This window comes from Pan troglodytes, chromosome 9 (genome assembly GCF_028858775.2).
Source record: "Pan troglodytes isolate AG18354 chromosome 9, NHGRI_mPanTro3-v2.0_pri, whole genome shotgun sequence".
Taxonomy (NCBI): domain Eukaryota; kingdom Metazoa; phylum Chordata; class Mammalia; order Primates; family Hominidae; genus Pan; species Pan troglodytes.
Window position 1 is genome coordinate 104477127 of NC_072407.2, and position 27844 is coordinate 104504970.

General features: G+C 42.0%; 1 protein-coding gene across 1 annotated transcript in view; it reads right to left on the minus strand.

Moving 5' to 3' along the window:
* The window catches only part of TMEM123 (transmembrane protein 123), a 56764-nt gene extending 31370 nt beyond the window's left edge, over positions 1–25394 (minus strand). The window contains 2 exon segments of the mRNA NM_001243958.2: positions 21134–21190; positions 24858–25394. Coding sequence (NP_001230887.2) covers positions 21134–21190; positions 24858–24957 — 157 coding nt within the window. The 5' untranslated portion in view covers positions 24958–25394.
* Between the last annotated feature and the right edge of the window lie 2450 nt (positions 25395–27844).

Genomic DNA, 27844 nt, shown 5'->3' on the forward strand with positions numbered 1-27844 from the left:
AAAAAATACACAGATTAGCCAGGCGTGGTGGTACACACCTGTAGTCCCAGCTACTAGGGAGGCTGAGGCAGGAGAATCGCTGGAACCCGGGAGGCAGAGGTTGCAGTGAGCCGAGATCGCGCCACTGCACTCCAGCCTGGGCAACAGAGCAAGACTCTGTTTCAATTAAAAAAAAAAAAAATTCTACAGAAATAGAATGAAAATGTAAACATTCTACCAGTTCATTTAGGAAGACAAAGAATATTTACTCTGAGATTCAGAAAAGAATATACATATCTTATAAAAATTATCACAATAATCTTCTGGCAAGACACTCTTCCTCAACGAGGATATAAACTTGCTGGAAGGAAAAATGAGATGCTGATAAAAAAAGTGATTTAACCAGGCCATGCATGGAGTCTAGAGAGGTCTGAATTGTCCCTTCCTCACCCTTCCTGGGAGTGTGAGTCTATCGTTATTTACTATTAGCTAAGAAGAAAAAAACAAGAGTACATTAATTTAAAAGGTTTTTCTTAGTTTAGGATGTTGATATTTCAGATCTAACTTCAATTTTTTATCCTGAATACATTATTACATGTTACTACTGCAATATAATCTTAACCTATATTCTTCACAATTTAAAAAAAGTCATTTTATTTTATTTTTTTGAGACGGAGTCTCACTCTGTCACCCAGGCTGGAGTACAGTGGCACAATCTCAGCTCACTGCAACCTCCACCTCCAGGGTTTAAGCAATTCTCCTGCCTCAGCCTCCCAAGTAGCTGGGATTACAGGTGCCTGCCACCACACCCAGCTTTTTATTATTATTATTTTTTAGTAGAGATGGGGTTTTGCCATGTTGGCCAGGCTGCTCTCGAACTCCTGACCCCAGGTGATCCACCCAGCTTGGCCTCGCAAAGTGCTGGGATTACAGGTGTAAGCCAGTGTGCCCGGCCCAAAAAAAAAAAAAAAAAAGTCATTTTAAAGAAGTGTTTTTTCCCCTAGATTACTTTATCCCATATCATAAATTAAATGGCCATCTGGACAATTACTTTATAAAGCTAACTGAAAAAGATATTCTGAGATCCTCAGGAAATGATCCATCTCCAATTTAAGTGGTACATTTTTGCTGCAGCTCATCAAGAATAGGCTATAACTCTGACAAGAGCAGATGTTTCTGAAGAGAAAGGAGACTAGTAACTACTGGCCACCAAGTCTGGCCAGGCAAAATCATTACCACTGACTGTGGCTATGTGGCCAGTAGAATGAACATCTGTTCTTTTTCCCCTGCCCAGCTCCTGTTCCACTCTTCCTTCAGGCAAACACCCTTCGCTCACCCCCTGGGGTCTGGAGGGACTACGAGTGGGTAGGCACGAGATTCAAACCAGGTCAATCAGCCTCTCGCAGGAGTCTGAAATGTGAGTAGAATACACCAGGATGGACAACAGTTAACACAGTCATTTTGATGGCAGCCTCCTCAGGAGATTTGTTAATTCCTGTCCCTGAAATCCCTAGCCACACTAGATCTAGTTCAGTTTTCTTCTTTAGGTTTTGTGAATGTTGGACAGCAGGTGTCCAACAAGTCCTTGTTTATCTAAGTTAGTTATAGAAAATTTCTACTGCTTGCAACCAAATGATTTTAACAATATGAAATTTAAATCTGGGATGATGTCTACTTTCTTCCTGCTCTTTTCTCTTCTTCATAATCACGCTTACGGTTCCTCTTCAGTTTTTTTCCTCCTTTACAACAGAATGCACTTTTCAACTCGTGTCAGCAGAAACATTACATGAATACTGAAAGGCAAGTTTTGGCGTACAAAATTAAGTTTCTAAAATGAGACTTTCCTCTTTGAGAAGGTCTTTGGCACTCTGCTAACCTTTGACTCTTGCCTTGAGAAAACATTTCCTTACAATTAACAAACATAAAAGCATGAATGCCTGTGTGTGTGCTGCAATGTGACTCTACTTACACCAAACCAACAAGACTATTTTCAGTGCAAAAGTAAACTCCTGACAATCATAGCATTCTACCAAGCAAATGTTTGACATCTTATACATAGCATCTTGTACTGTAAACTATTATAGGCTTCAGATGTAGCCAGACTCACTGCAATCAAATCCAAACTCCCTGAGGGACTTCAGCAACACTGCTCCACCATCACTAAAGCCTCACAACACCGCTTTCCTGTGTCACTTTTATTACCCTCTTTTATGTCAGCAGAAGCACAGATGCTCCTGCCTTGCCAAAAGCCACAGGGCCTGAACAACCTGAGCATCTCCAGAAGCAGCCTGTGCGATGGGAGCACCACACAGCAGGAAGACTGGTGGCAAGCATGGCCCTGGGTAGGGGCAGAGGCCTCTCTGATCTTCCAAATTGCTCTGTCCATCCCCTTCCCCATGCCACCTCTCCCAGCCAGCATGAGTACCTTTTCTGGATGGGCTTCATCTTTATGAAAACAAAGAGGCAAAGAACAGAGTTGCCCGGGACCACAGAAGACAACTGTGGCAATTCTCCCCTGTTCTGTTAAGTGAGAAGACCAGAGTGCAGGTGGTGATTTGTTTTGACCAAGGGGCTCCATCTCACAACTAAGGCTGGTATAGCAAGCAAAAAACTCAAAAAACTGGTTTACTCCTCCCATAGCATTCGCATATCCTTTACTGTTTCAACAAAAACAGCACTGGGTGCTGGGAAGGTGGTGGTGAGTAAAATCAGCCTTCCCCCTGAAGGAGCTGACTTTCTAGTTGGGGAGGCAGAGTGAGATGAAGCATCACATTACATTACTATAAACCAGTAAACCACAAACTCCTCTGAAGGCTGGTATCCCAGTTATAAGCCTAGAGGTCTAGGACTGGACCTGAGGAAACAAGCTTGAGCAATCTAAAGGCTGAAAGGGTAACTGGTAGCCAGAAAAAGGCAAAGATGAAAGGAAGAGCTCTTCAGGTAGCGAGAACAGAACATGCAAAGGTCTCATGGCAGAGAGGGCAGAGAAAGGAGGAACCAAAAAGGTAAGTGTGGCCACAGAGCTAGGAAAAACACATTTATTTAGGTCCTGGTTTTGTGCCAGGTGCTTTACATGTTACCTCATTTAACCCATGAGATGGCTATACTCTCTTAGCCGCATGAGACAGCCATCTTTCTATAATCAGCTCTATTTCATAGCAGGAAGTGAGAAGGCAGAGATTAAGTAGCTTGCCCAAATTCAATTAACAGCAAAGCAGTTTTTCTCTTTGTATCTTCCCCAAAATACAACATAATACACATACTGGGTGGGGATGACATGGGGGAGGGACCACTAAACTAGTGAACCAAATTCAATGTGGGGTGAAAAAAGTAGTCAAACCAATTCTTACTGAACAGTCAGGTAATAGACTAAAAAAATCATCACTTTTCAACTAGATGTTTTCATGTTATGAAGATATAACCATAATGAAATGTTTTGTAGGAGAGGGTCAGTTCCCATTTTAGGAAACTGTGCTTATGTCGTTGGATTAAAAAAGAAAAACTAAAAATAGTCGGTGGGATACTTAAAAAAAAAACTGTATTTATGGCGTACAACATGATATTTTGATATATGTACACAATGTGGAATTGCTAAATAAATATATGCATTACCTCACATACTTATCTTTGTAAACTGACAAATTACAGCTGTATAAATTTATAGGTATAAAGTGATGTTATGATTTATGAATACATGTAGAATAATTTAATCATGCTAATTAACATATCCATCACCTCAAATACTTATTTTTGTGGTGAGAACATTGAAATTTTACTCAGCGATTTTGGAAGGTACCATACACGATAAACTATATTCACTATGCTGTGCAATAGAACTAGAAAAAAGAAAGTTTTCCTCTTCTCTGAGGCTCTGTATCCTTTAACCATCATCTCCCCTTTTTCCCCACCCTGCAGCTTCTGGGAACCACCATTCTACTCTCTGCAGTTCCATCCATGTTGTCTCAAATGACAGAATTTGCACATTTGCTTTTTTAAAGCTGAATAGTATTCCATTGTGTGTATATGTATCTCATGTGCTTTATCCATTCATCTGCTGATGAACAGTTAGGTTGATTCTACAACTTGGTGATATGGGCTGGCTGTGTCCCCACCCAAATCTCATCTTGAATTGTAATCCCCATGTGTCATGGCAGTGACCCGGTGGTAGGTAACTGAATCATGGGGGCAGTTTCCCCCATGCTGTTCCCATGATAGTGAGTTCTCAGGAGATCTGATGGTTTTTTAAGCGTCTGGCATCTCCCTGCTGGCACTTTCTCTCTCCTGCCACCCTGTGAAGAGGCGCCTTCTGCCATGATTGTGAGTTTCCTGAAGCCTTCCCTAGCCATGTGGAACTGAGTCAATTAAACCTCTTTTCTTTATAAATTAATCTGTCTTGGGTATTTCTTCATAGCAGTGTAAGAACAGATTAATCTAGTACATTGGTACTGGGAGTGGGGTGCTACTCTAAGGATAGCTGAAAATGTGGAAGCGACTTTGGCACTGGTTAACAGGCAGAGGTTTAAACAGTTTGGAGGACTTAGAAGAAGACAGGGAAATGTGGGAAAGTTTGGAACTTCCTAGAGACTTGGAGGGCTCAGAAGACAAAAAGATGTGGGAAAGTTTGGAACTTCCTAGAGACTTGTTGAACGGCTTTGACCAAAATGCTGATAGTGATATGGACAATGAAGTCCAGGCTGAGGTGGTCTCAGATGGAGATTTGAGGAACTTGTTGAGAACTGGAGTAAAGGTCACTCTTGCTATGCTTTAGCAAAGAGACTGGTGGCATTTTGCCCCTGCCCTAGAGATCTGTGGAACTAGAACTCGAGAGACACGATTTAGGGTACCTGGCAGAAGAAATTTCTAAGCAGCAAAGCATTCAAGAGGTAGCAGAGCATAAGAGTTTGGAAAATATGTAGCCTGATGATGTGACAGAAAAGAAAAACCCATTCTCTGAGGAGAAATTCAAGCCGGCTGCAGGAATTTGCATAAGTAACAAGGAGCCAAATGTTAACCACCAAAAGACAATGGGGAAAATGTCTCCAGGGCATGTCAGATACCTTCACAGCAGCCCCTCCCATCACAGGCCTGGAGGCCTAGGAGGGAAAAATGGTTTCCTGGGCCAGGCCCAGGGGCCCCCTGCTCTATGCAGCCTGGGGACAAAGTGCCCTGCATCTCAGCTGCTTCAGCTCCAGCCATGGCTAAAAGGGGTCAAGCTACAGCTCAGGCCATTGCTTCAGAGGGTGCAAGCCCCAGGCCTTGGTGGTTTCCATGTAGTGTTGAGCCTGTGGGTGCACAGAAGTCAAGAATTGAGATTTGGGAACCTCTGACTGGATTTCAGAGAATGTATGGAAATGCCTGGAAGTCCAGGCAGAAGTTTGCTGCAGGTGTGGAGGCCTCATGGAGAAACTCTGCTAGGGCAGTACAGAAGGGAAATGTGGGGCTGGAGCCCTCACACAGGGTCCCCACTGGGGCACTGCCTAGTGGAGCTGTGAGAAGAGGGCCACTGTCCTCCAGCCCCCAGAATGGTAGACCCATCAACAGCTTGCACTGTGTCTGGAAAAGCCACAGACACTCAACGCCAGCTAGTGACAGCATCTGGGAAGGGGGCTGTACTCTGCAAAGCCACAGGGGTGGAGCTGCTCAAGGACATGGGAGCCCACCTCTTGCATCAGCACGATCTGGATATGAGACAGAGTCATAGGAAATCATTTTGGAACTTTAAGGTTTAATGACTGCCCTACTGGATTTCAGACTTGCATGGGGCCTGCAGCTCCTTTGTTCTGGCCAATTTATCCCATTTGGAACAGGTGTATTTACCCAATGCCTGTACTCCCATTGTATCTAGGAAGTAACTAACTTGCTTTTGATTTTACAGGCTCATAGGTGGAAGGGACTTGCCTTATCTCAGTTGAGATTTTGGACTTTTGGGTTAATGCTGGAATGAGTTAAGACTTTGGAAGACTGTTGGGAAGGCATCAAGTCTGAGGGCATGAGATTTGGGAGGGGCCAGTGGTAAAATTATATGGTTTGGCTATGTCCCCACTCAAATTTCATCTTGAATTGTAATCTCCATAATCCCCAAGTGTCATGGCAGCGAGCTGGTGGGAGGTAACTGAATCATGGGGGTGGTTTCCCCTATGCTGTTCTCGTGACAGTTTTTCATGAGATCTGATGGTTTTATAAGTGTCTGGCATTTCCCCTGCTGGCACTCATTCTCTCTCCTGCCACCCTATGAAGAGGTGCCTTCTGCCATGATTATAAGTTTCCTGAGGCCTCCCTAGCCATGTGGAACTGTGACTCAATTAAACCTCTTTTCCTTATAAATTATCCAGTCTCCAATATTTCTTTATAGCAGCGAGAACAGATAAATACACTTGGCTATTGTGAATAGTGCTGTAATGAACATGGGAGTGCAGGCATCTTTTTGACATACTGATTTCCAGTCTTTTGTATAAATACCCAGAAGTGGGATTGCTGGATCACATGGTAATTCTATTTTTAATTTTTTGAGGAACTTCCATATTGTTTTCCATAATGGCTGTACTAATTTACATTCTCACCAACAGTGTACAAGCGTCCCCCTTGTCCACATCATCACCAACATTTGTTATCTTTTGTCTTTTTGAGAATAGCCATCCTCATAGGTGTGAGAAGACATTTCATTGTGGTTTTAATTTGCATTTCCCTAATGATTCTTAATATTCAGCAATTTCTCATGTAACTGTTGGCTATCTGTATGTCTTCTTTTGAGAAATGTCTGTCTATTCAGGTTCCTTGCCCATTTTTAAATTGGATTATTTATTTTCTTTCTATAGAGTTGAGTTCTTTATATATTTTTAATACTAACCCTTTAACAAATAAATGGCTTGCAAATATTTTCTCCCAATCTGTATGATGTCTCTTCATTCTGTTGTTTCCTTTTTATGCAGAAGCTTTTCAGTTTGATGTAATCTTGTCTATTTTTGTTTTTGTTGCCTGTGCTTTTGGGGCCAAATCTAAAATATCATTGCCCAGACCAATGTTGTGTAGTTTTTCCTATTTTTTTCTAGTAGTTTTACAACTTCAGGATTCATGTTAAATCTTTAACTCATTTTGAGTTGATTTTTCCATATGGAAATCATGTGGTCTGATATCAGGGTGCTATTTCATTCTTCTGCATGTGGATAACCAGTTTTCCAAACATAATTCATTAAAGAGACTGTCCTTTTCCCATTGTGTATTCTTGCACTTTTGTCTGAAATCAACTGGCCATCAATATGTGATGGGAACTCTTAAAATCTACTCTCTTAACAATTTTCAAGTATACAACATATTGTGAGCTATAGTCACCACAATATACAATAGCTTTGTGGTGGAAGTACATTGAATAATTATTTAAAAATATATACTTTGCTTCCAGAATTTCTACAACGGGCTGGGCACAGTGGCTCACACCTGTAATCCCAGCACATTGGGAGACCAAGGCAGAAGGATTGCTTGAGCCCAGAAGTTTGAGACCAGCTTGGGCAACAAAGCAAGATTCCATCTCTATAAAAATAAATAAATAATTTTCCACTAGAACCTGTATTATCTTTATAATCACAAAAAATGACACAGACAAGCTAACAAAAAGACAACCCAATTTAAAAAATGGCAAAGGACTTGGATAAACATTTCTTCACAGAAAATATACAAATGACCAATAATCACATGAAAAAATGTTCAACTCATCAGTTATCAAGGAAATGCAAATCAAAAACACATCACATGCCCATTAGGTTAGATACAACGAAAAAACCGTACAACAACAAGGACTGGTGAGGATATGAAGAAAATAAAACCCTTATACACTGCTGGTGTGTATCTAAAATGGTGTAGCTACTTTGGAAAACAGTTTGGCAGTTCATTAAACAAAGTTACCATATGACCTAGCAATTCTACTCCTAGGTATATTCCCAATAAAAATGAAAATATATGTCCACGCAAAAGTGTTTACACAAATATTCATAGAAGCACTATTCATAATATCAAAAGGTGGAACCAACTCCAATGTCCATCAACAAATGAATGGATAAACCATATGTGACATACCCATAGCGTGAATTGTGTGGCCATAAAAGAGAATCAAGTATGGAAATAAGACAGTCACAAAAGACTACATACTACATGATTCCATTCATATGAAAGTCCAGAACGGGAAAATGAAAGTAGATTTGTGGTTGCTTAGGGCTGGTGGGGGAACAGCAGGTAGGATAAGGGGGTGATAAATAAAGAGCACAGGGTTTCTTTTTGAGGTGATGAAACTGTTCGAAACTTGACTGTGGTGATGGTTAAACATACCTGTGAATATACTAAAAATCACTGGACTGTACACTTGAAATGGGGTGTGTGATTATATAAATTTAATTACATGGTATGTGAATTACATCTCAGAGAAGATATTAAAAAAAAAAAATGCATGAAGTTTCCTTAACAAAAAGACAAAACGAAGAAACCAAAAGCCATTATGAAAATATTCTTGGTTTAACTCCTTATTTTTAAATTTATTTTATTTTGAGATGGAGTTTCCCACTATTGCCCAGGCTGCAGTGCAGTGGAATGATCTCGGCTCACTGCAGCTTACACCTCCCAGGTTCAAGTGATTCTCCTGCCTCAGCCTTCAGAGTAGCTGGGACTACAGGCGTGCATCACCATGCCTGGCTAATTTTTACATTTTTAGTAGAGACAAGGTTTTGCCATGTTGGTCAGGCTGGTATCAAACTCCTGACCTCAAGTGATCCACCTGCCTCAGCCTCCCAAAGTGCTGGGATTACAGGCATGAGCCACCGCACCCAGCCTCAATTTAACTCCTTATAAATAAATGTAATTCAAAGCCAGGAAGACTGGTGCATGAATTACCTCACTAATAAGATTGTAAACAAAATTATGTATTTAAAAAACACAGACACGCAAAGAGATGAAGAGCCATGCAGTTAACGTTCAGTACCAATTATTGTTTAACTCTACTTACTGCTTAACTCAAAGTTTCTTCCTAAGAACTTCATATATCTGGGAAAAATTATTCGTGAGAAATCTTTGTGTTACTCAACATGATGGGGTAAGTCATCAATTTTAGTCTGAAAGAAGGAAGTCATGGGAATCCAGAGCAAGCCTGCCTGCTCTCTGTGAAAAAGGAGTATTTAATGCAAAAGAAAGACAATAAAAAAGAATGTCAAGTATTAAATGCCAATTGAGTTCATTCTCCTATTCACACTAGAATTTAGACTGAACCCACTGTGAGCCAGATGGCTGCATTATGGAAAAACAACAGGAACCCAGAGTTTGGTAGTTGATTTTTCTGGCCTAGGTCTACTTTTTTTGGCCTATGTTTTATGTTCTACACCATCTTTTGTTTTTCCTGTTTTTGAAAAGGAAAAAAACCAAATATTTTAAAAATGCCCCCAAGTTTTGTTTTCCTGTTAGTTTTGTTGCTGTTGTGCACTTCGTTTTTGGGATTTTTGTGTGCTTTTTCAGTTTGTGTACTTTCCCTCACTGTTTATCTCTTCTAATACCCATTCATCATGACTTCTTCTCCCTACTCCCACCATCCCACAGGCAAATTCAGTGTTTCCTGGGTTTTCCCAGAATTTACATGACAGGCTGGTTACTCAGCCCAGCCCCATCTCTTTAACCCTTAAAATACAAAAATTAGCTGGGTGTGGTGGCACACACCAGTAATCTCAACTACTTGGGAGGCTGAGGCAGGAGACTGCTTGAACCCAGAAGGCGGAGGTTTCAGTGAGTTGAGATCGAGCCACTGTACTCCAGCCTGGGTGACAGAATGAGACTCCATCTCAAAAAAAAAAAAAAATTTTTTTTACATTTAAAATGTTAAATGTTCCCTTTCATAGTTCACATCGCAATAAAGAATAGCAGTAGTCCTTAATCTGAATTGGAAGCATTTAATTTGGGTCCTATTTACAACTTTAAGAATGGAGGCATACTTCAGGAAAGAAAGCACCAGTGCAGTTCCAATTTATTATTGTATCTGCTGTCTTGAGAGTACAGGGTGTATGAGAGTGCACAGTGGTTTAGAATCACTATAGAATTTAAAAAGACCCAGAGACATTAACAAGAATCCACATTCCAAGTCATCAGAATCCACATTTCTGACCTTGTCTGCTGGGGCCTGCTCTGTTTTTGATGTCTCAAAATATAATTCTTTTATTGAAATACATGTTCCTCATCCTGTTTCAGGGCTTCTGCCTGGAATGTTCCTCCCCCTAGCATTTGTAGGGCTGGCTCCTTCCTGTCACGCAGGTCTCAGCTCAGATGACCCCATCTCAGAGAGGGCTTCCCTGACCAACCAATCTGCAGCCCTTCCTAGTCACTTTTTTCCACATCACCCTCTTTATGCATGGAGGCAGATAGGTGTTTTACCCTGTTTATTTATTATTATTATTTGTTGAGACAAAGTCTTGCTCTGTCACCCAGGCTGGAGTGCAGTGGCACAATCTCGGCTCACTGCAACCTCTGCCGCCCGGGATCATGCAATTCTCCTGCCTCAGCCTCCTAAGTAGCTGGGATCACATGCACACATCACCACACCCAGCTAATTTTTGTATTTTCAGTAGAGAGGGGGTTTCACCATGTTGGCCAGGTGGTCTCGCATTCCTGACCTCAAGTGATCTGCTCCCCTCAGCCTCCCAGAGTGCTGGGATTATAGCCATGAGCCACCGTGCCCAGTCAATTTATTTTTAATCACAACGCAAAATCATCTTTTTAGTTGTTTACTTCCTTATAGTCTATGTCTCTCCACCTGGATATTATCTTCATGAGAGCAGGAACTTATTCATCTTATTTACCACTTTATGCCTTGTGCCTAAAACAGTGACTAACGGAGTGGGCAGTCCAAACTAACAGCTGTTCACTGAGTAAGTGAGCATAATATTGCATTATTTTCCTACATTTCATTCGTTTAAACAAAATTGGATGATGTTAAAAATTACCAGCAACGGGTTCCAAGATGGCCGAATAGGAACAGCTCCAGTCTACAGCTCCCAGTGTGAGCAACGCAGAAGATAGGTGGATTTCTGCATTTCAACTGAGGTACCAGGTTCATCTCACTGGGGCTTGTCGGACAGTGGCTGCAGCCCACGGAGCGTAAGCCGAAGCAGGGCAGGGCACTGCATCACCCGCGAAGCACAAGGGGTTGGGGAATCCCCTTTCCTAGCAAAGGGAAGCCGTGACAGACGGTACCTAGAAAATCGGGACACTCCCACCCTAATACTGTGCTTTTCCAATGGTCTTAGCAAATGGCACACCAGGAGATTGTATCCCGTGCATAGCTCAGAGGGTCCCACACCCATGAAGCCTTGCTCACTGCTAGCACAGCAGTCTGAGATCAAACTGCAAGGCCGCAGCGAGGCTGGGGGAGGGGCGTCCGCCAGTGCTGAGGCTTGAGTAGGTAAACAAAGTGGCCGGGAAGCTCGAACTGGGTGGAGCCCACCACAGCTCAAGGAGGCCTGCCTGCCTCTGTAGATTCCACCTCTGGGAGCAGGGCATACATAGCTGAACAAAAGGCAGTAGAAACTTCTGCAGACTTAAACTTGCCTCTCTGACAGCTTTGAAGAGAGCAGTGGTTCTCCCAGCACAGAGTTTGAGATCTGAGAACGGACAGACTGCCTCCTCAAGTGGGTCCCTGACCCCTGAGAAGCCTAACTGGGAGACACCTCCCAGCTTCCAGAGGAAGGATTAGGCAGCAACATTTGCTGTTCTGCAATATTTTCTGTTCTGCAGCCTCTGCTGGTGATACCCAGGCAAACAGGGTCTGGAGTGGACCTCCAGCAAACTCCAACAGACCTGCAGCTGAGGGTCCTGACTGTTAGAAGGAAAACTAACAAACAGAAAGGACATCCACACCAAAACCCCATCTGTACGTCACCATCATCAAAGACCAAAGGTAGATAAAACCACAAAGATGGGGAGAAATCAGAGCAGAAAAGCTGAAAATTCTAAAAATCAGAGCGCCTCTTCTCCTCCAAAGGAATGCAGCTCCTCGCCAGCAACAGAACAAAGCTGGACAGAGAATGACTTTCACGAGTTGAGAGAAGAAGGCTTCAGACGACCGGTAATAACAAACTTCTCCCGAGCTAAAGGAGGATGTTCAAACCCATCACAAAGAAGCTAAAAACCTTGAAAAAAGATTAGACAAATGGCTAACTAGAATACATAGCATAGAGAAGACCTTAAATGACCTGATGGAGCTGAAAACCATGGTGCAAGAACTACGTGACACATGCACAAGCTTCAGTAGCTGATTCAATCAACTGGAAGAAAGTGTATCAGTGATTGAAGATCAAATGAATGAAATGAAGCAAGATTATAAGTTTAGAGAAAAAACAGTAAAAAGAAACGAACAAAGCCTTCAAGAAATACGGGACTATGTGATAAGACCAAATCTATGTCTGATTGATGTAACTGAAAGTGACGGGGAGCATGGAACCAAGTTGGAAAACACTCTTCAGGATATTATCCAGGAGAACTTCCCCAACCTAGCAAGGCAGGCCAACATTCAAATTCAGGAAATACAGAGAACGCCACAAAGATACTCCTCGAGAAGAACAACTCCAAGACACATAATTGTCAGATTCACCAAAGTTGAAATGAAGGAAAAAATACTAAGGGCAGCCAGAGAGAAAGGTTGGGTTATCTACAAAGCGAAGCCCATCAGACTAACAGCGGATCTCTCGGCAGAAACTCCACAAGCCAGAAGAGAGTGGGGGCCAATATTCAACATTCTTAAAGAAAAGAATTTTCAACCCAGAATTTCATATCCAGCCAAACTAAGTTTCATAAGTGAAGGAGAAATAAAATCCTTTACAGACCAGCAAATGCTGAGAGATTTTGTCACCACCAGGCCTGCCTTATAAGAGCTCCTGAAGGAAGCACTAAACATGGAAAGGAACAACCGTACCAGCCACTGCAAAAACATGTCAAATTGTAAAGACCATCGATGACAGGAAGAAACTGCATTAACTAACGAGCAAAATACCCAGCTAACATCATAATGACAGGATCAAATCACACATAACAATATTAACCTTGAATGTAAATGGGGTAAATGCTCCAATTAAAACACAGACTGGCAAATTGGATAGAGTCAAGACTCATCACTCTGCTGTATTCAGGAGACCCATCTCACGTGCAGACACACATAGGCTCAAAATAAAGGGATGGAGAAGATCTACCAAGCAAATGGAAAACAAAAAAAAGCAGGGGGTGCAATCCTAGTCTCTGATAAAACAGACTTTAAACCAACTAAGATCAAAAGAGACAAAGAAGGCCATTACATAATGGTAAAGGGATCCATTCAACAAGAAGAGCTAACTATCCTAAATATATATGCACCCAATACAGGAGCACCCAGATCCATAAAGCAAGTCCTTAGAGACCTACAAAGAGACTCAGACTCCCACACAATAATAATGGGAGACTTTAACACCCCACTGTCAACATTAGACAGATCAACCAGACAGAAAGGTAACAAGGATATCCAGGACTTGAACTCAGCTCTGCACCAAGCGGACCTAATAGACATCTACAGAACTCTCCACCCCAAATCAACAGAATATACATTCTTCTCAGCACCACATCGCACTTATTGAAAACTGACTACATAGTTGGAAAGCACTCCTCAGCAAATGTAAAAGAACAGAAATTATAACAAACTGTCTCTCGGACCACAGTGCAATCAAACTAGAACTCAGGATTAAGAAACTCACTCAAAACCGCTCAACTACATGGAAACTGAACAACCTGCTCCTGAATGACTACTGGGTACATAACAAAATGAAGGCAGAAATAAAGATGTTCTTTAAACCCAATGAGGACAAAGACACAACATACCAGAATCTCTGGGACACATTTAAAGCAGTGTGTAGAGGGAAATTTATAGCACTAAATGCCCACAAGAGAAAGCAGGAAAGATCTAAAATTGACACCCTAATATCACAATTAAAAGAACTAGAGAAGCAAGAGCAAACACATTCAAAAGCTAGCAGAAGGCAAGAAATAACTAAAATCGGAGGAGAACTGAAGGAGATAGACACACAAAAAACCCTTCAAAAAAAAAAAAAATCAATGAATCCAGGAGCTGGCTTTTTGAAAAGATCAACAAACTTGATAGACCACTAGCAAGACTAATAAAGAAGAAAAGAGAGAAGAATCAAATAGACGCAATAAAAAATGATAAAGGGGATATCACCACTGATCCCACAGAAATACAAACTACCATCAGAGAATACTATAAACACCTCTATGCAAATAAACTAGAAAATCTAGAAGAAATGGATAAATTCCTGGACACATACAGCCTCCCAAGACTAAACCAGGAAGAAGTTGAATCCCTCACTAGACCAATATCAGGCTCTGAAATTAAGGCAATAATAGCCTACCAACCAAAAAAAGTCCAGGACCAGACGGATTCATAGCCGAATTCTACCAGAGGTACAAAGAGGAGCTGGTAGCACTCCTTCTGAAACTATTCCAATCAACAGAAAAAGAGGGAATCCTCCCTAACTCATTTTATGAGGCCAGCATCATCCTGATACCAAAGCCTGGCAGAGACACAACAAAAGAATTTTAGACCAATATCCCTGATGAATATCGATGCAAAAATCCTCAATAAAATACTGGCAAACCAAATCCAGCAGCACATCAAAAAGCTTATCCACCACAATCAAGTTGGCTTCATCCCTGGGATGCAAGACTGGTTCAACACATGCAAATCAATAAATGTAATCCAGCATATAAACAGAACCAACGACAAAAACTACATGATAATCTGAATAGATGCAGAAAAGGCCTTCAACAAAATTCAACAGCCTTCATGCTAAAAACTCTCAATAAACAGGGTATTGATGGAACGTATCTCAAAATAATAAGAGCTATTTATGACAAACCCACAGCCAATATCATAGTGAATGGGCAAAAACTGGAAGCATTCCCTTTGAAAACTGGCACAAGACAGGGATGCCCTCTCTCACCACTCCCATTCAACACACTGTTGGAAGTTCTGGCCAGGGCAATCAGGCAGGAGAAGGAAATAAAGGGTATTCAATTAGGAAAAGAGGAAGTCAAATTGTCCCTGTTTGCAGATGACATGATTGTATATTTTGAAAACCCCATCATCTCAGCCCAAAATCTCCTTAAGCTGATAAGCAACTTCAGCAAAGTCTCAGGATACAAAATCAATGTGCAAAAATCACAAGCATTCCTATACACCAATAAAAGACAAACAGAGCCAAATCATGAGTGAACTCCCATTCTCAATTGTTTCAAAGAGAATAAAATACCTAGGAATCCAACTTATAAGGCATGTGAAGGACCTCTTCAAGGAGAACTACAAACCACTGCTCAACGAAATAAAAGAGGACACAAACAAATGGAAGAACATTCCATGCTCATGGACAGGAAGAATCAATATTGTGAAAATGGCCATACTGCCCAAGGTAATTCATAGATTCAATGCCATCCCCATCAAGCTACCAATGACTTTCTTCACAGAATTGGAAAAAACTACTTTCAAGTTCATATGGAACCAAAAAATAGCCCACATTGCCAAGACAATCCTAAGCCAAAACAACAAAGCTGGAGGCATCATGCTACGTGATTTCAAACTACACTACAAGGCTACAGTAACCAAAACAGCATTGTACTGGTACCAAACAGAGATATAGACCAATGGAACAGAACAGAGCCCTCAGAAATAATACCACACTTCTACAACCATCTGATCTTTGACAAACCTGACAAAAACAAGAAATGAGGAAAGGATTCCCTATTTAATAAATGGTGCTGGGAAAACTGGCTAGCCATATGTAGAAAGCTGAAACTGGATCCCTTCCTTATACCTTATACAAAATTTCATTCGAGATGGATTAAAGACTTAAATGTTAGACCTAAAACCATAAAACCCTAGAAGAAAACCTAAGCAATACCATTCAGGACACAGGCATGGGCAAGGACTTCATGACTAAAACACCAAAAGCAATGCCAACAAAAGCCAAAATAGACGAATGGGATCTAATTAAACTGAAGAGCTTTTGCATGGCAAAAGAAACTACCATCAGAGTGAACAGGCAACCTACAGAATGGGAGAAAATTTTTTACAATCTACCCATCTGACAAAGGGCTAATATCCAGAACCTACAAAGAACTTAAACAAATTTACAAGAAAAAAATCAAACAACCCCATGAAAAAGTAGGCAAAGGATATGAACAGACAATTCTCAAAAGACATTTAGGTAGCCAACAGACACATGAAAAAATGCTCATCATCACTGGTCATCAGAGAAATGCAAATCAAAACCACAACAAGATACCATCTCACAGCAGTTACAATGGCAATCATTTAAAAAGTCAGGAAACAACAGGTGCTGGAGAGGATGTGGAGAAATAGGAATACTTTTATGCTGTTGGTGGGAGGGTAAAGTAGTTCAAGCATTGTGGAAGACAGTGTGGCGATTCCTCAAGGATCCAGAACTAGAAACACCATTTGACCCGGCCATCCCATTACTGGGCATATACCCAAAGGATTATAAATCACACTACTATAAAGACACATGCACACGTGTGTTTATTGTGGCACTATTCACAATAGCAAAGACTTGGAAGCAACCCAAATGTCCATCAATGATAGAGTGGATTAAGAAAATGTGGCACAGATACATCATGGAATACTATGCAGCCATAAAAAAGGATGAGTTCATGTCCTTTGCAGGGACATGGATGAAGCTGGAAACCATCATTCTCAGCAAACTACGGCAAGGAAGAAACCAAATACCGTATGTTCTCACTCATAGGTGGGAACTGAACAATGAGAACACTTGAACACAGGGTGGGGAACATCACACACCAGGGCCTGTCGTGGGTGGGGGTGGGGTGGGACAGCATTAGGAGACACATCTAATGTAAATGACGAGTTGACGGGTGCAGCACACCAACATGGCATATGTATACATATGTAACAAACCTGCACATTGTGCACATGTACCATAGAACTTAAAGTATAACAATAATAAATAAATAAAAGATACATGCACACACATGTTTATTGCAGCACTATTCACAATAGCAAAGACTTGGAACCAACCCAAATGTCCATCAATGATAGACTGGATTAAGAAAATGTGGCACATATACACCATGGAATACTATGCAGCCATAAAAAAGGATGAGTTCATGTCCTTTGTAGGGACGTGGATGAAGCTGGAAACCATCATTCTCAGCAAACTATCCGAAGGACAGAAAACCAAACACCGCATGTTCTCACTCATAGGTGAGAACTGAACAAAGAGAACACCTGGACACAGGGCAGGGAACATCACACACCAGGGCCTGTCGTGGGGTGGGGGGGAAGGGGGGAGGGATAGCATGAGGAGATAATACCTAATGTAAATGATGCGTTAATGGGTGTAGCACACCAACATGGCACATGTATACATATGTAACAAATCTGCACGTTGTGCACATGTACCCTAGAACTTGAAGTATAAAAAAAAATTACCATCAATTTTCAGACGCAATCTCAAAAACATGAGTTGAACACAATTAACTTTCTGAGGAGTTGAAGCAGTTAAGTGTACTATGAATTCTTTAGTTAGAAAAATTCTTTTCTACATCCAATCTCTAGTTAAAAACTAGTATTGGTATCTCTATGTCTCTCTGTGTATCTATCACTGTTTGTATCTATCAACATTTGCATCTATCAGTGAATCAATCAATCAATCAATCGTTCATCTGTATCACCATTTGCAACTAAAGCAACCTGTCAGGCCAACTGGTTCCTGTCTTTGATTGACTTACAAACTCACAGAAAGCTTCCATCTAATATTCTTTTCACACATAAAACATTTTATCTAAAGTAAATAGAAGAAGGTAATGTGACATACAGGATTATATACCTGATAAATTCCTTCCACTTCAGTAAGACTTTCATTGTTGCAATCGGGGGTAAAAATTGGCATACAGAATAAGCTGTTCCCAAATTTCCACTGCCTTCTTCTGTAGAAACCTAAATGCAAGCCAGGTCCAAGTGCTCGAAATGGTGGTTAAAAGTTCAGTAGTGCAGAATTAGATCCAATAAAGAATAAAAGGAAAAGGTACCTAATAGTGTAATAAAACATTTTTAAAATAAGACCCTCTCACAACTACCCATCCCTGCCATGTCTATGGACAAAACTAACCCCACTAGAGTGGCCCAAATGACTAGGCCAAGGATGAGTAACCAAACTAATGGCAATCGTAATAAATGGAACATACATGATTAAGAGATAAACGGCTTTGGAAAGGAGTTGGTGCAAGTTATGTCCAAGAAAAGAGCTTCAGATTGGATGATGGTAACCCAATCCTCTCAGATCCCTCTGTTGGGAAGTATCAATGCTATGTGATCAAGGAGACGGCTGTATCCTGAATGATATTGAGCTGCTGTTCTAGTTACTGATGAGATGTGCACTCCAATCTAGACCATGCCACATTTCCTTACATCCTTGCCCAAACCCATTATGAAAAACAATCTGGGCATGTGTCTTCCTTGCACTATAAAGTGTAAATTCATCCATCCACAGAATCTACTCTGACTGCAAATGAAATAAGGGGAAATTATTTCCTATATAAGCTGAAAGTGTGTCAAACAAGTCCCTGCAGACAAGAATGTCAAAAGTACAGCTGTCTTCAAATAATGATTAGAGGACATAAAAAAATAGAACTGTTACATGTAACTCAGTGGTACATTGGAAAGCAACCTTTATTCCTATTGTTTGACTTCAAGTACCTATATTACTGTATAAACAGAAAAACAGCTGTAATAATGTATAGGATTGGAGCATAAACCAGTACACATCTGCAAAATGTATATATTAGTGTTTTGATAAGGCAAGTCAGCAATTACAAAATATCTATGTCGCTCCACAATTGAGTTCAACCAACCAAAAATATACATATTCTGCATACCTACTATGCACCAGGCATAGAGTGAGATGTTAGGATGAATAAATCATAGATTTCACTCTCAAGGAACTTGGAGACCAAAACAAGAGAAAAAAAGATTCTCTGAAATTCCAATGTGGTGAGTCCTATAAAAGTGATAGACACCCAACACTCTAAGTAGTATTGCAGGCAGTCTCCACTTTTTCCAACAGTACATTCCTGGAATACACATCATAATGGAATTTGCCAAAGATGCTATTTTCCTAGTGAGAGGAAATATGGCGCCACAGAAACTGCACTAAATAAATAGCACCAAATAAATTGGTAAACAGTATGTTCAAAGAAACAAAGCTTCAACAATGGTCTATGTAACTAAAAAGAAAAACAGTTAAGCATCCATCTTATAAAAATACACAAACTTAACATGTTTCAAAAGTGTTTTCAAGATACAAAGAGGAATGCGACAGTTATGAGACATAAAACACATTGTGCAAAAACATTTTTAATTGTTGTATTATCTGTTCTCCTTCTAGAAAAATTTGAGGCAATGCTTTTCTTCTTTCTCAAAAAATTTCCCTGTGCTAGAAGGGGCATTTGAAATCATCCCACTGACTCTGGAGCTGCCCTCAAAGTATTCAGTTTATTTTTAATAATCATTCACAGTGAAAAGCATGTTTTAAAAGTAAGGCCACACCACACTTCAGACAGTGTGATAAAGAGACATAGGTTTTAGAATACAACTGGGTTTCAAATCCTGAATGTGACACTTAGTGTCATGTGATCTTGGGCATTTCCTAACCACTCTTGAGTTTCAATTTCCCCATGTGTAAACCAGAAATGACACCTACTTCACCACTGTTAAATTAGTAAATGTATGAGGAGTATCTTATAAGTTGTAGGCATTCAAAAATGGTGTCTATTGCTAATATCACTGTCTTTATGTTTCTTCTACCTCCTTTGTCTACCCAAGGTTAAAAGTTCAGTAGTGCAGAATTAGATTCAATAAAGGACAAAAGGAAAAGGTATCTAATAGTGTAATAAAATATTTTTTAACTAAGACCCTCTCACAACTACCCAATGATAACCACTATTACATTTTGGAGTAATCCCTCTAGACTTTTTTTCCTCTCAATGAAAACGTTTTCTGTAGAATTACTAAAACTAGAATTAAAGTATGTCCTGACTACGTACCACCAGACACCAGTCGAAAACGCAGAGATAATGAAACAAAGAACAGCAGTAAACCAAGAACATAAACTAAGTGAAACACTGGGATGCCCCACAGGAATAAAAACTCCAGCAAGTTGCAACGCAGCATGAAGGTACTTACTGCCACTGACCTTTACACTTTAAAAAAATGGTTACTTATGTATTTTATGTCATGTATATTTTGCCACAAAATAAAAAACAAAAAAACAAAAACTCCTAGAAGTTAAGGCTTGGTCCATTTTGTATTCTTAGAACCTAGGATGTGCTAGCTCATTAGAGTCCATAAATATTTCCTGACTAACAGTAAACAAAACAAGTTAGTGATAGGATTGGTGTACCTTTTTCTAGTTTCCAACTCAGTCAACTGTGAAGATTAAGGGCAATGAGAAGATAACTTAAAAATTGTTTACAAGAAACGTACCTTGATGATTTACTACTGATACTGATGACATCAGCCTGGTTCTTGCATCTTTCCATGCTAGTGAACTCAGAGGCCCAAGGCTTTGTCCCAAACTAAAATCACAGGGTAAGGGCCTCACCAAGTGTTTGGGTTGAGTCTGCCTAATGGGTGAAATGTAAGTAGGGTCTCCTTAGAGTCAGCAGAGGTATATTAAGGCTGCCATAGCTGACTAGTTTAGAGTGACTTGTTTCATCAGTAGGACCTGCAGACTTCTGTGCTGACATTTCATATCTACAGGCAAACTACAAAACCCTCACATCTAAAAATGTGCTTCAAAAATTCATAACATGAAATTCCGATACACTTTTTGTTTTAGAATTTATTCACATCTTTACAAGACTGAGGAAGATTAATCCAGTGAACTATCACTTAGTGATGTCTACTACAGGGCACTAGGGCAGGTTATTGGGATTCATGGGTGAAGAACTCAGGGTTAAAACAGGTCAGTGAACCAGCTTATGCCTACTTCCCTGGCTGTTATTACTTCATGTACCCTAGACAAATGAAAATTTGTTTTTTTAATCTTTTAAAACTCACCTGTTGAGTTAGCACTGGAGTTGTGTGGAAGCCCAGAATTCTCTATGTTTGCAGATGCTGTAAAAATAAAGAAATATCCTGTTATGAAAGAACATTTAACTAAGAATACTGGCAGTATGTGGTTTTCTGCCTAGCGGGAGTAGGGGTAGTGGTGTCAGGAGGGTAGATTATTCCACAGGAAGTTCTACTTTGGCCCCTGTTGTTATGCAACATATCTTGAAGCTGTCAGTAAAAGGGACTGTATTACCAGGTTTTTCAAGATAAACATCTAGCTTATGTAACAAACACTTACATAGTACTTACTATATACCAGCCACCGAATGCAATAGCTTTGCCAAAATTCATTTACCCACACAATTGGGGACAGATGGGCCAATTTCTGCCACTGAGGGCTCTGCTCTTCTGAGTGGAGTGGACCATTTCAGGAGAGGCCGTTTCTACTCACAGGCATCTCTAGGTCTTGCACCACCCAACCAACACCCCTAATTTCATACAATGGAGGGATAAAATAGGATTTTCTTATTTAACTGCACCTTCTCAGTAGGGTTTTAATTTTTAAATTAGTACACCTTTAGATTTGGAAAAAATCTAAGAGATTTCTATGTCCCAATTAAGCAACTTTTCAGAGTGCTTTATTCGTTTTGAGTCTTTGTCTAATGAAGATTAAATATGTATAACACATAGGGAGAGAGCAAGTGTATTATTGTGTCCTTTTCACAAAGATGAACTCTCCCCCACTTAAAAAAAAATCCTCCAAGTACAAAGAAAAGCAGTAACTTTGAAGGATTTATCTTTACTTCTTGGGCAAATTTCTTCTTTGTGAGAATTTCTTCTTCTTGATGGGACTATCATCTATTTATCACAAAAGGATACAGTGTAAGATTAACTTGAAAAAGATCAAGGTCAACAGACTACGTAGATGTATTTAGCAGCAGATAGCAAACAACTGCCAACATTATTAGGTGCTTACCACAAGCCAGGGTTATGTGCATTAGCTCATCTAACCCTCTCAACAATTCTTAGGAGTATTGTTTTGCAGACAAGAACTGAGGCCCAGAGAAGGCCACCCAGATACAAAGTGGCAGAGACTGGAATTGGACCAGATAGTTTGATTCCTAAGCCTGCAGATATGAATGCCAAAATGGAACTACTGATTTTCTACTATAAACCGGCTCCTCCCCCAACCTTCCCAATTGTTGCATTACCAGCTGCTCAACCCCAAAACCAAGAGGTCATCCTTTGATTCTTCTCTCTTCCTCATCCCACCCTCCAATCCATCAGCAAGTGATTAGTCCCAACCCCCCATAGATCTAGAATCCACCCTTTTATCTCCATTGCCACTCACCATCATCTTTTGGCTGGGCTAACACAACAGCCTGTTTTTGTTTCCCTGCTATTGTCATTCTTAACGCGATGATTTCTTAATTTCTTGGCGACTTATTTGAACACTTGAATACAGCCATTTTCAAGCCACCTCAATCCTTGCACTTTTCAGTTACAAGTCAAAAAAGTCCCTTCTTTCCACAGTTGTTCAAGGTGGGTTTCTGTCACTTGCCACTAAGAGTAATGACTAACAGCCGCCCCTCCCATCCTGTTAATGTTAATGTCATTCATTGGAATACTACAATAAATCCTGTTTGCTGATTTGCAAACTTGCTCATAGTCTCCCTCCTCCTTCAACTGATATTTATAAAGCTATGCAGCAGACTGTGAAGAATATTTTAAAAGCAGAATTTCAATAATGTTTTTATCTTCTCCCACAATATTCTAGGCAATGGTAATACTGTGGAATAAAAGTATTATCTACTTCAAGAGCCATCATCATCTAACGTGGCTTAGTGGTGAAATGGTTAATTGAAAATTTGGATTCTGATCTGAAACCAAACATGTATTAATTGTTTTACTTGCCATAAATTAGCTTACTTATCTATAAAATGGGGACGATACTGTGAGGATTCAATGGGATGATTTTTGGACCTAAATTAGCATAGCGTGGGATGCACACAATATGTACCCAGTAAAAATCAGCTATTAAGAGTTTTAGTATGATGGCTAAAAATCACTATACTTCGTAATGACATTGTATACAGATTACACTATACATGAAGACAACGATTAACAGTTACTAGCTTTTTTGAGAAATCTTCTATTGTATACCTTTTAGTCTAGTTGCAAGGTGACATTATATAGTCTGTAGAAACAGATTCCACCTCTGGTTGGTTATACTAGTTTATGAATTCAGGGCTCGCCTACTGTAGAGCATTTTAAGTTTTCCAAATGGGACTAACCTCTAGTAAGACATTAAGTAATAAACAGAACAAACAGTGAGTGCTAAAATAGGGCAAAAAAAAAAAAAATCTGTGTTATCAGGGCAAAAGAAAGAAAAGCATGGTCACTCACAGTTTCTCTAATCGGTAATTCATTGGAGAAACAGTAAGGCTTATCTTCACAAACACAGCAACAAATTTTTAAAAATGGAGACCTCACCTCATGAGATAATTGGTATAAAATTAGGACCAAGATACAAGATGGACATGATTTTACCACTTTTTTCTTAAATGATCTCAAAATTAGGTCTGCGAAGCCAGTTTGTCACACGCACAATTAAGCAAACAAAAAAACTTCAGCAAAACAAAGAAAAATTGTTAATTCACCCAGGTTATTCCAGAAAAAGCAAGTGTTGTGCCTGAACCTTCCAGATTTACAAACTGCCTTTTTCTCTTGCTGGATAAAACGAACCTAAGGCTAACATATACAGTGGATGGATAGAACTTAAAACCATGAAAACTTTGGGTTACTTAACTTATCCTAGTTTACTGACCATTACCTAGGGACCTGACTTCTCTAACAGTTGACAAAGGAAAACAGTATTTACACAACAAATCCCAACTTCCTGGTTTCATCCAAAAAGGGCTGTTTGAAGTCTCCAAAGGGCCAAGGGCCTAAAACGAAACAAATTCCGCCCTACACAGAAAAGCAAAGTCAACATCATCCTGTTACGACCTTACTAGCGACGACATGGGCCACCGGCGACCGTGCAGCTGTGCCCTTAACGCTGCGCAGCTGCCGCGCGCCTCGGCCGGGTGTTTATGGCACACGAGGGGTGGAGAGCGCCCCGCCATGGGGGCGGCCGCCTCAACTACCGCGAGGGCGGGGCGCGCTCCCCAAAAGCTCCCAAGTAGCTCCAAGAGCCCCGAAGTCCAACTTCGAGCATCAGGGGGACCTTAAGATTGTAATTCATCTGGATAATACTGCATAATATTAGACGCTGAAATGCCTGGGGGACGCTTGAAAAGCTCCCCGACTAACTGCGAGACGTTTCCGCGGGCCTAGGTAGACATATTTTTCAACTCAGCTAATCTTGTTTACAAACGGAAGCCTTAGAAACTCTAACCTCGGCAAACATTAACTTCAGGGAAAGGCTGTAAAAACCAACTTGCGGTAACTCAACAGGTTATGCGCACCCGTCCCGGCCTGCGACCGCCGCTTCCAAAAAGCGAGAGGGGAAGCACCAGGCAATTTCCTCAGCAGGCGGCCCCGGGGCCAGCGGGTGACTGGTCCAAGCCTCAGTTTCCCCCACCCCGCCCGGTCACCTCTGGGTCCGCCCCGAGCGTTCGGCCAGAGACACGCGGAACTTTCTGTACCAGAGCCCAACTTGGGAACCCAAGCCTCGGCAGCGCGCTGCCTCCCACGAACGGGGCTGGCGACCCCCGCAGCCACTTACCCGCCATGGGTGCGCTTTCATGGGCGGCCCCCAGCAGCGCTAGCACCTGCAGCGTCCCCAGGAGCAGCGCGGCCCAAGCACCTCGCGCGCCGAGTCCCATTGTTCCGAGGGCAGGATGCGGCGGCCTCGTGGGTTCCCAGCCGAGGTGGCGGCGGCGAGAGCGGCTCCTCTGCGCAGCCGGCGCCGGCTCCGCTTCCCCTTCGGCCGCGCACGTTTCCCCTCCCGCCGCTTGCCCCCCGAATGACCAAATAGGGCGCAGGAGCGGGGCCTGGAGGGGGCGTCGCGTGCGCAGCCGGGGCGGCGGGGCCGGGCTGGGTGGCGCGGGGGCGGGCTCGGGGTTCTGGGCGTGGCGACTCGGCTCGCGGCCTCCCTCGCAGGCGCGCGCTTGGGAACCCCAGAAACCGCGAGCCGTTTCCTTTCTCTTCGGAAATGGCAGTTTTGTTGTCCTGGATGAAGGCGAGCGCCGCTGCCTCCCCGAATGCTGAGCACGCTGGCTTCGCGGTGCCCGGAAGGAAGCCTTTGAAGAGTAGTTTTGCGGGCAGGGAGGGGACAGGGGTGCGTGCGACTCAGAGTGAGAGGGAGGAGTTGCAGGGCAAAGGCGGGAGGAGGGGGAGATTCTGGAGAGGAACTTGAGGGGATGGGATTCACTCTAAGGAGTCCTGGGCGGTCGGAGCTTTCCCCTCGCGTGACCCAGCCTAAGGGGAAAGTGGAGAAAGACAGCTCGACAGATTTGTTGCTTAAATTCAAACGTAAAACACCTACGATCTTCTTATCCCAGTTGTACTTCATCTTCTCCACGGGTTCCCTGTATCTCTGATTAAGACAAGAGATTAGTGGAGTGGGCGGGTGGGGGCGCGCGCAGGAGTTGGTAGCAACTCTCAGTGAAATACAGTAGAGCCATGGAAAGCGGGGGCTGCATTAATCCAACCAGCCTTTTCTCTCCTTGCGCCCTGCTGTCCCAGTTCAGATGAAATGGCCAGTTTTGAACAGTTTTTGGCTGAGTTCCTTTTAAACCCTTGGAGCCAATGCTAATCACTTGTCTTGACTTGAAGTGCTTGTAAAGTCTGCATTTTCATCGTGCTCAGAACTCTGAAGTGACATAGCTACCTGTGGCTAATGCATGAGAATAACAAAGGCTGAGTCCTGGCTTGGGTGGGAACCCTCAGCTGAAGTAGAAGACTGAAGGATCCAAGGAACCTAAAATCACAGTGAATCCCCACCTGCAAAGGTCTTAATGTTGCAGATCTTTGGCACCTGAGCCAGATTTCATCACATAAAGGCCACATTGCAGTTAACTTCTCAAAACTGTGTTATGAGAGGTAAAACTTTCTCATGTCAGGCAAATCCATCATTACAGAGGTCTGACTGGTCCTAGAGATTAACTGAGACAATCTGTCCTAAATTTACAGAGACTTCCATCTGTGGATTCAGTCAGCCAACCTGCAAATGTTTCCCCTGCAGCTTATCATGGACAAAAAGCAAGCATTGCACATTTCGATTTTGGTTATTCTATTTAACTGGGGAATCTGGTTTAGGAATAAACCGTTCTGGTGACTACCCCATTATCCAAGCATTTCACAATCTAGGCCCAACCTGTCTTTCCAGCCTTGGTTCTGTTGCCCATGGAGAAGGGTGCTTTCTGGTTCCTGGCATTTGCATACGTTGTTCTTTCCTTCTGAAATGCTCTCCTCTATTCTCTTCACCAACCCACAGCTAATACTTCCTTTAAGGCTCAGTGTACTTATAGCCTGGGAATCTGGGGTGGAATAAGAGGTCTGGATGTTTATATCCCCACCACATTCATGTGTTGAAACCTAATCCTCAAGGTGATGATAATAAGATGTGGGACTTGGGTGGGCATAGTGGCTCATGCCTGTAATCCCAGCACTTTGGGAGGCTGAGAAGGGTAGATCGTTTGAGGTCAGGAGTTGAAGACCAGCCTGACCAACATGGTGAAACCCCGCCTCTACTAAAAATACAATTATCTGGGCGTGGTGGGACGTGCCTATAATCCCAGCTACTCGGGAGGCTGAGGCACGAGAATCGCTTGAACCTGGGAGGTGGAGGTTACAGTGAGTCGAGATCACGCCACTGCACTCCAGCCTGGGAGACGGAGTGAGACTTGTCTCAAGAGAAAAAAAAAAGATGTGAGGCTTTTGGGAGGTGATTTGGTTGCTAATGAATGGGATTAGTGCCCTTGTAAAGGAGGCCTGAGGGAACTTGTTTCACCCTTCTGTACTGTGAGGGCACAGCAGGAAGACGCCATCTATGAGGCAGAGGGCCCTCACCAGACACCAAATCTGTTGAGGCCTTGCTCTGTCAACTTCCCAGCCTCCAGAGCTGGGACAAATAGATTTCTATTGTTTATAAATTTGTTGATAAAGTATCCCATTTAAGGTATTTGTGTTATAGCAGCAGAAACGGACTAAGACAGTGTGGAGAACAAGATATTTATTTACTTGGACAGTTTTTCCCGGGTACTGACCTGTTGGAGACACCTTCAGATCTCTGCTATCTGATTGCCACACCACAGTGAGTGGGTGTGCCCATCTTTGATACTAACAGCTCAGTACTGTGGATTGCCCATGTTTTTTCTAGTCTGAGGAGAGGGGAAAGAGCAAGGAACTGTGTGGCCTTCCTGCTCTCTTGGAAACTCTATTGGGAGGACTAGCCTCCCAGAGAAGTTGTAGCCCCAGTTGTGCCTCAGGTTCAGCCCCCATCACTGTACCAACATTTTACTTTGGTGATGTGAAAAGTTAAAAGAACAGCATGGGCAGCCCTTGGCCATTTAGGTCTCTCCTCCTTTCCAGCCTCATGTCTGGATCCCTCTCTGTAACCTCACTAGAGCACTCAAAGTTTTCCAAATATGCTGGGGCCTGCCACGCCCCTGTGTTCTTGCTCCTGTTCTTCCCTTTGCCCAAGATGCCCTCTAACCTTTTCTCTTAGGCAGTTTCTACTCCTCTCTCAAGATTCCCTTCATATCCCAT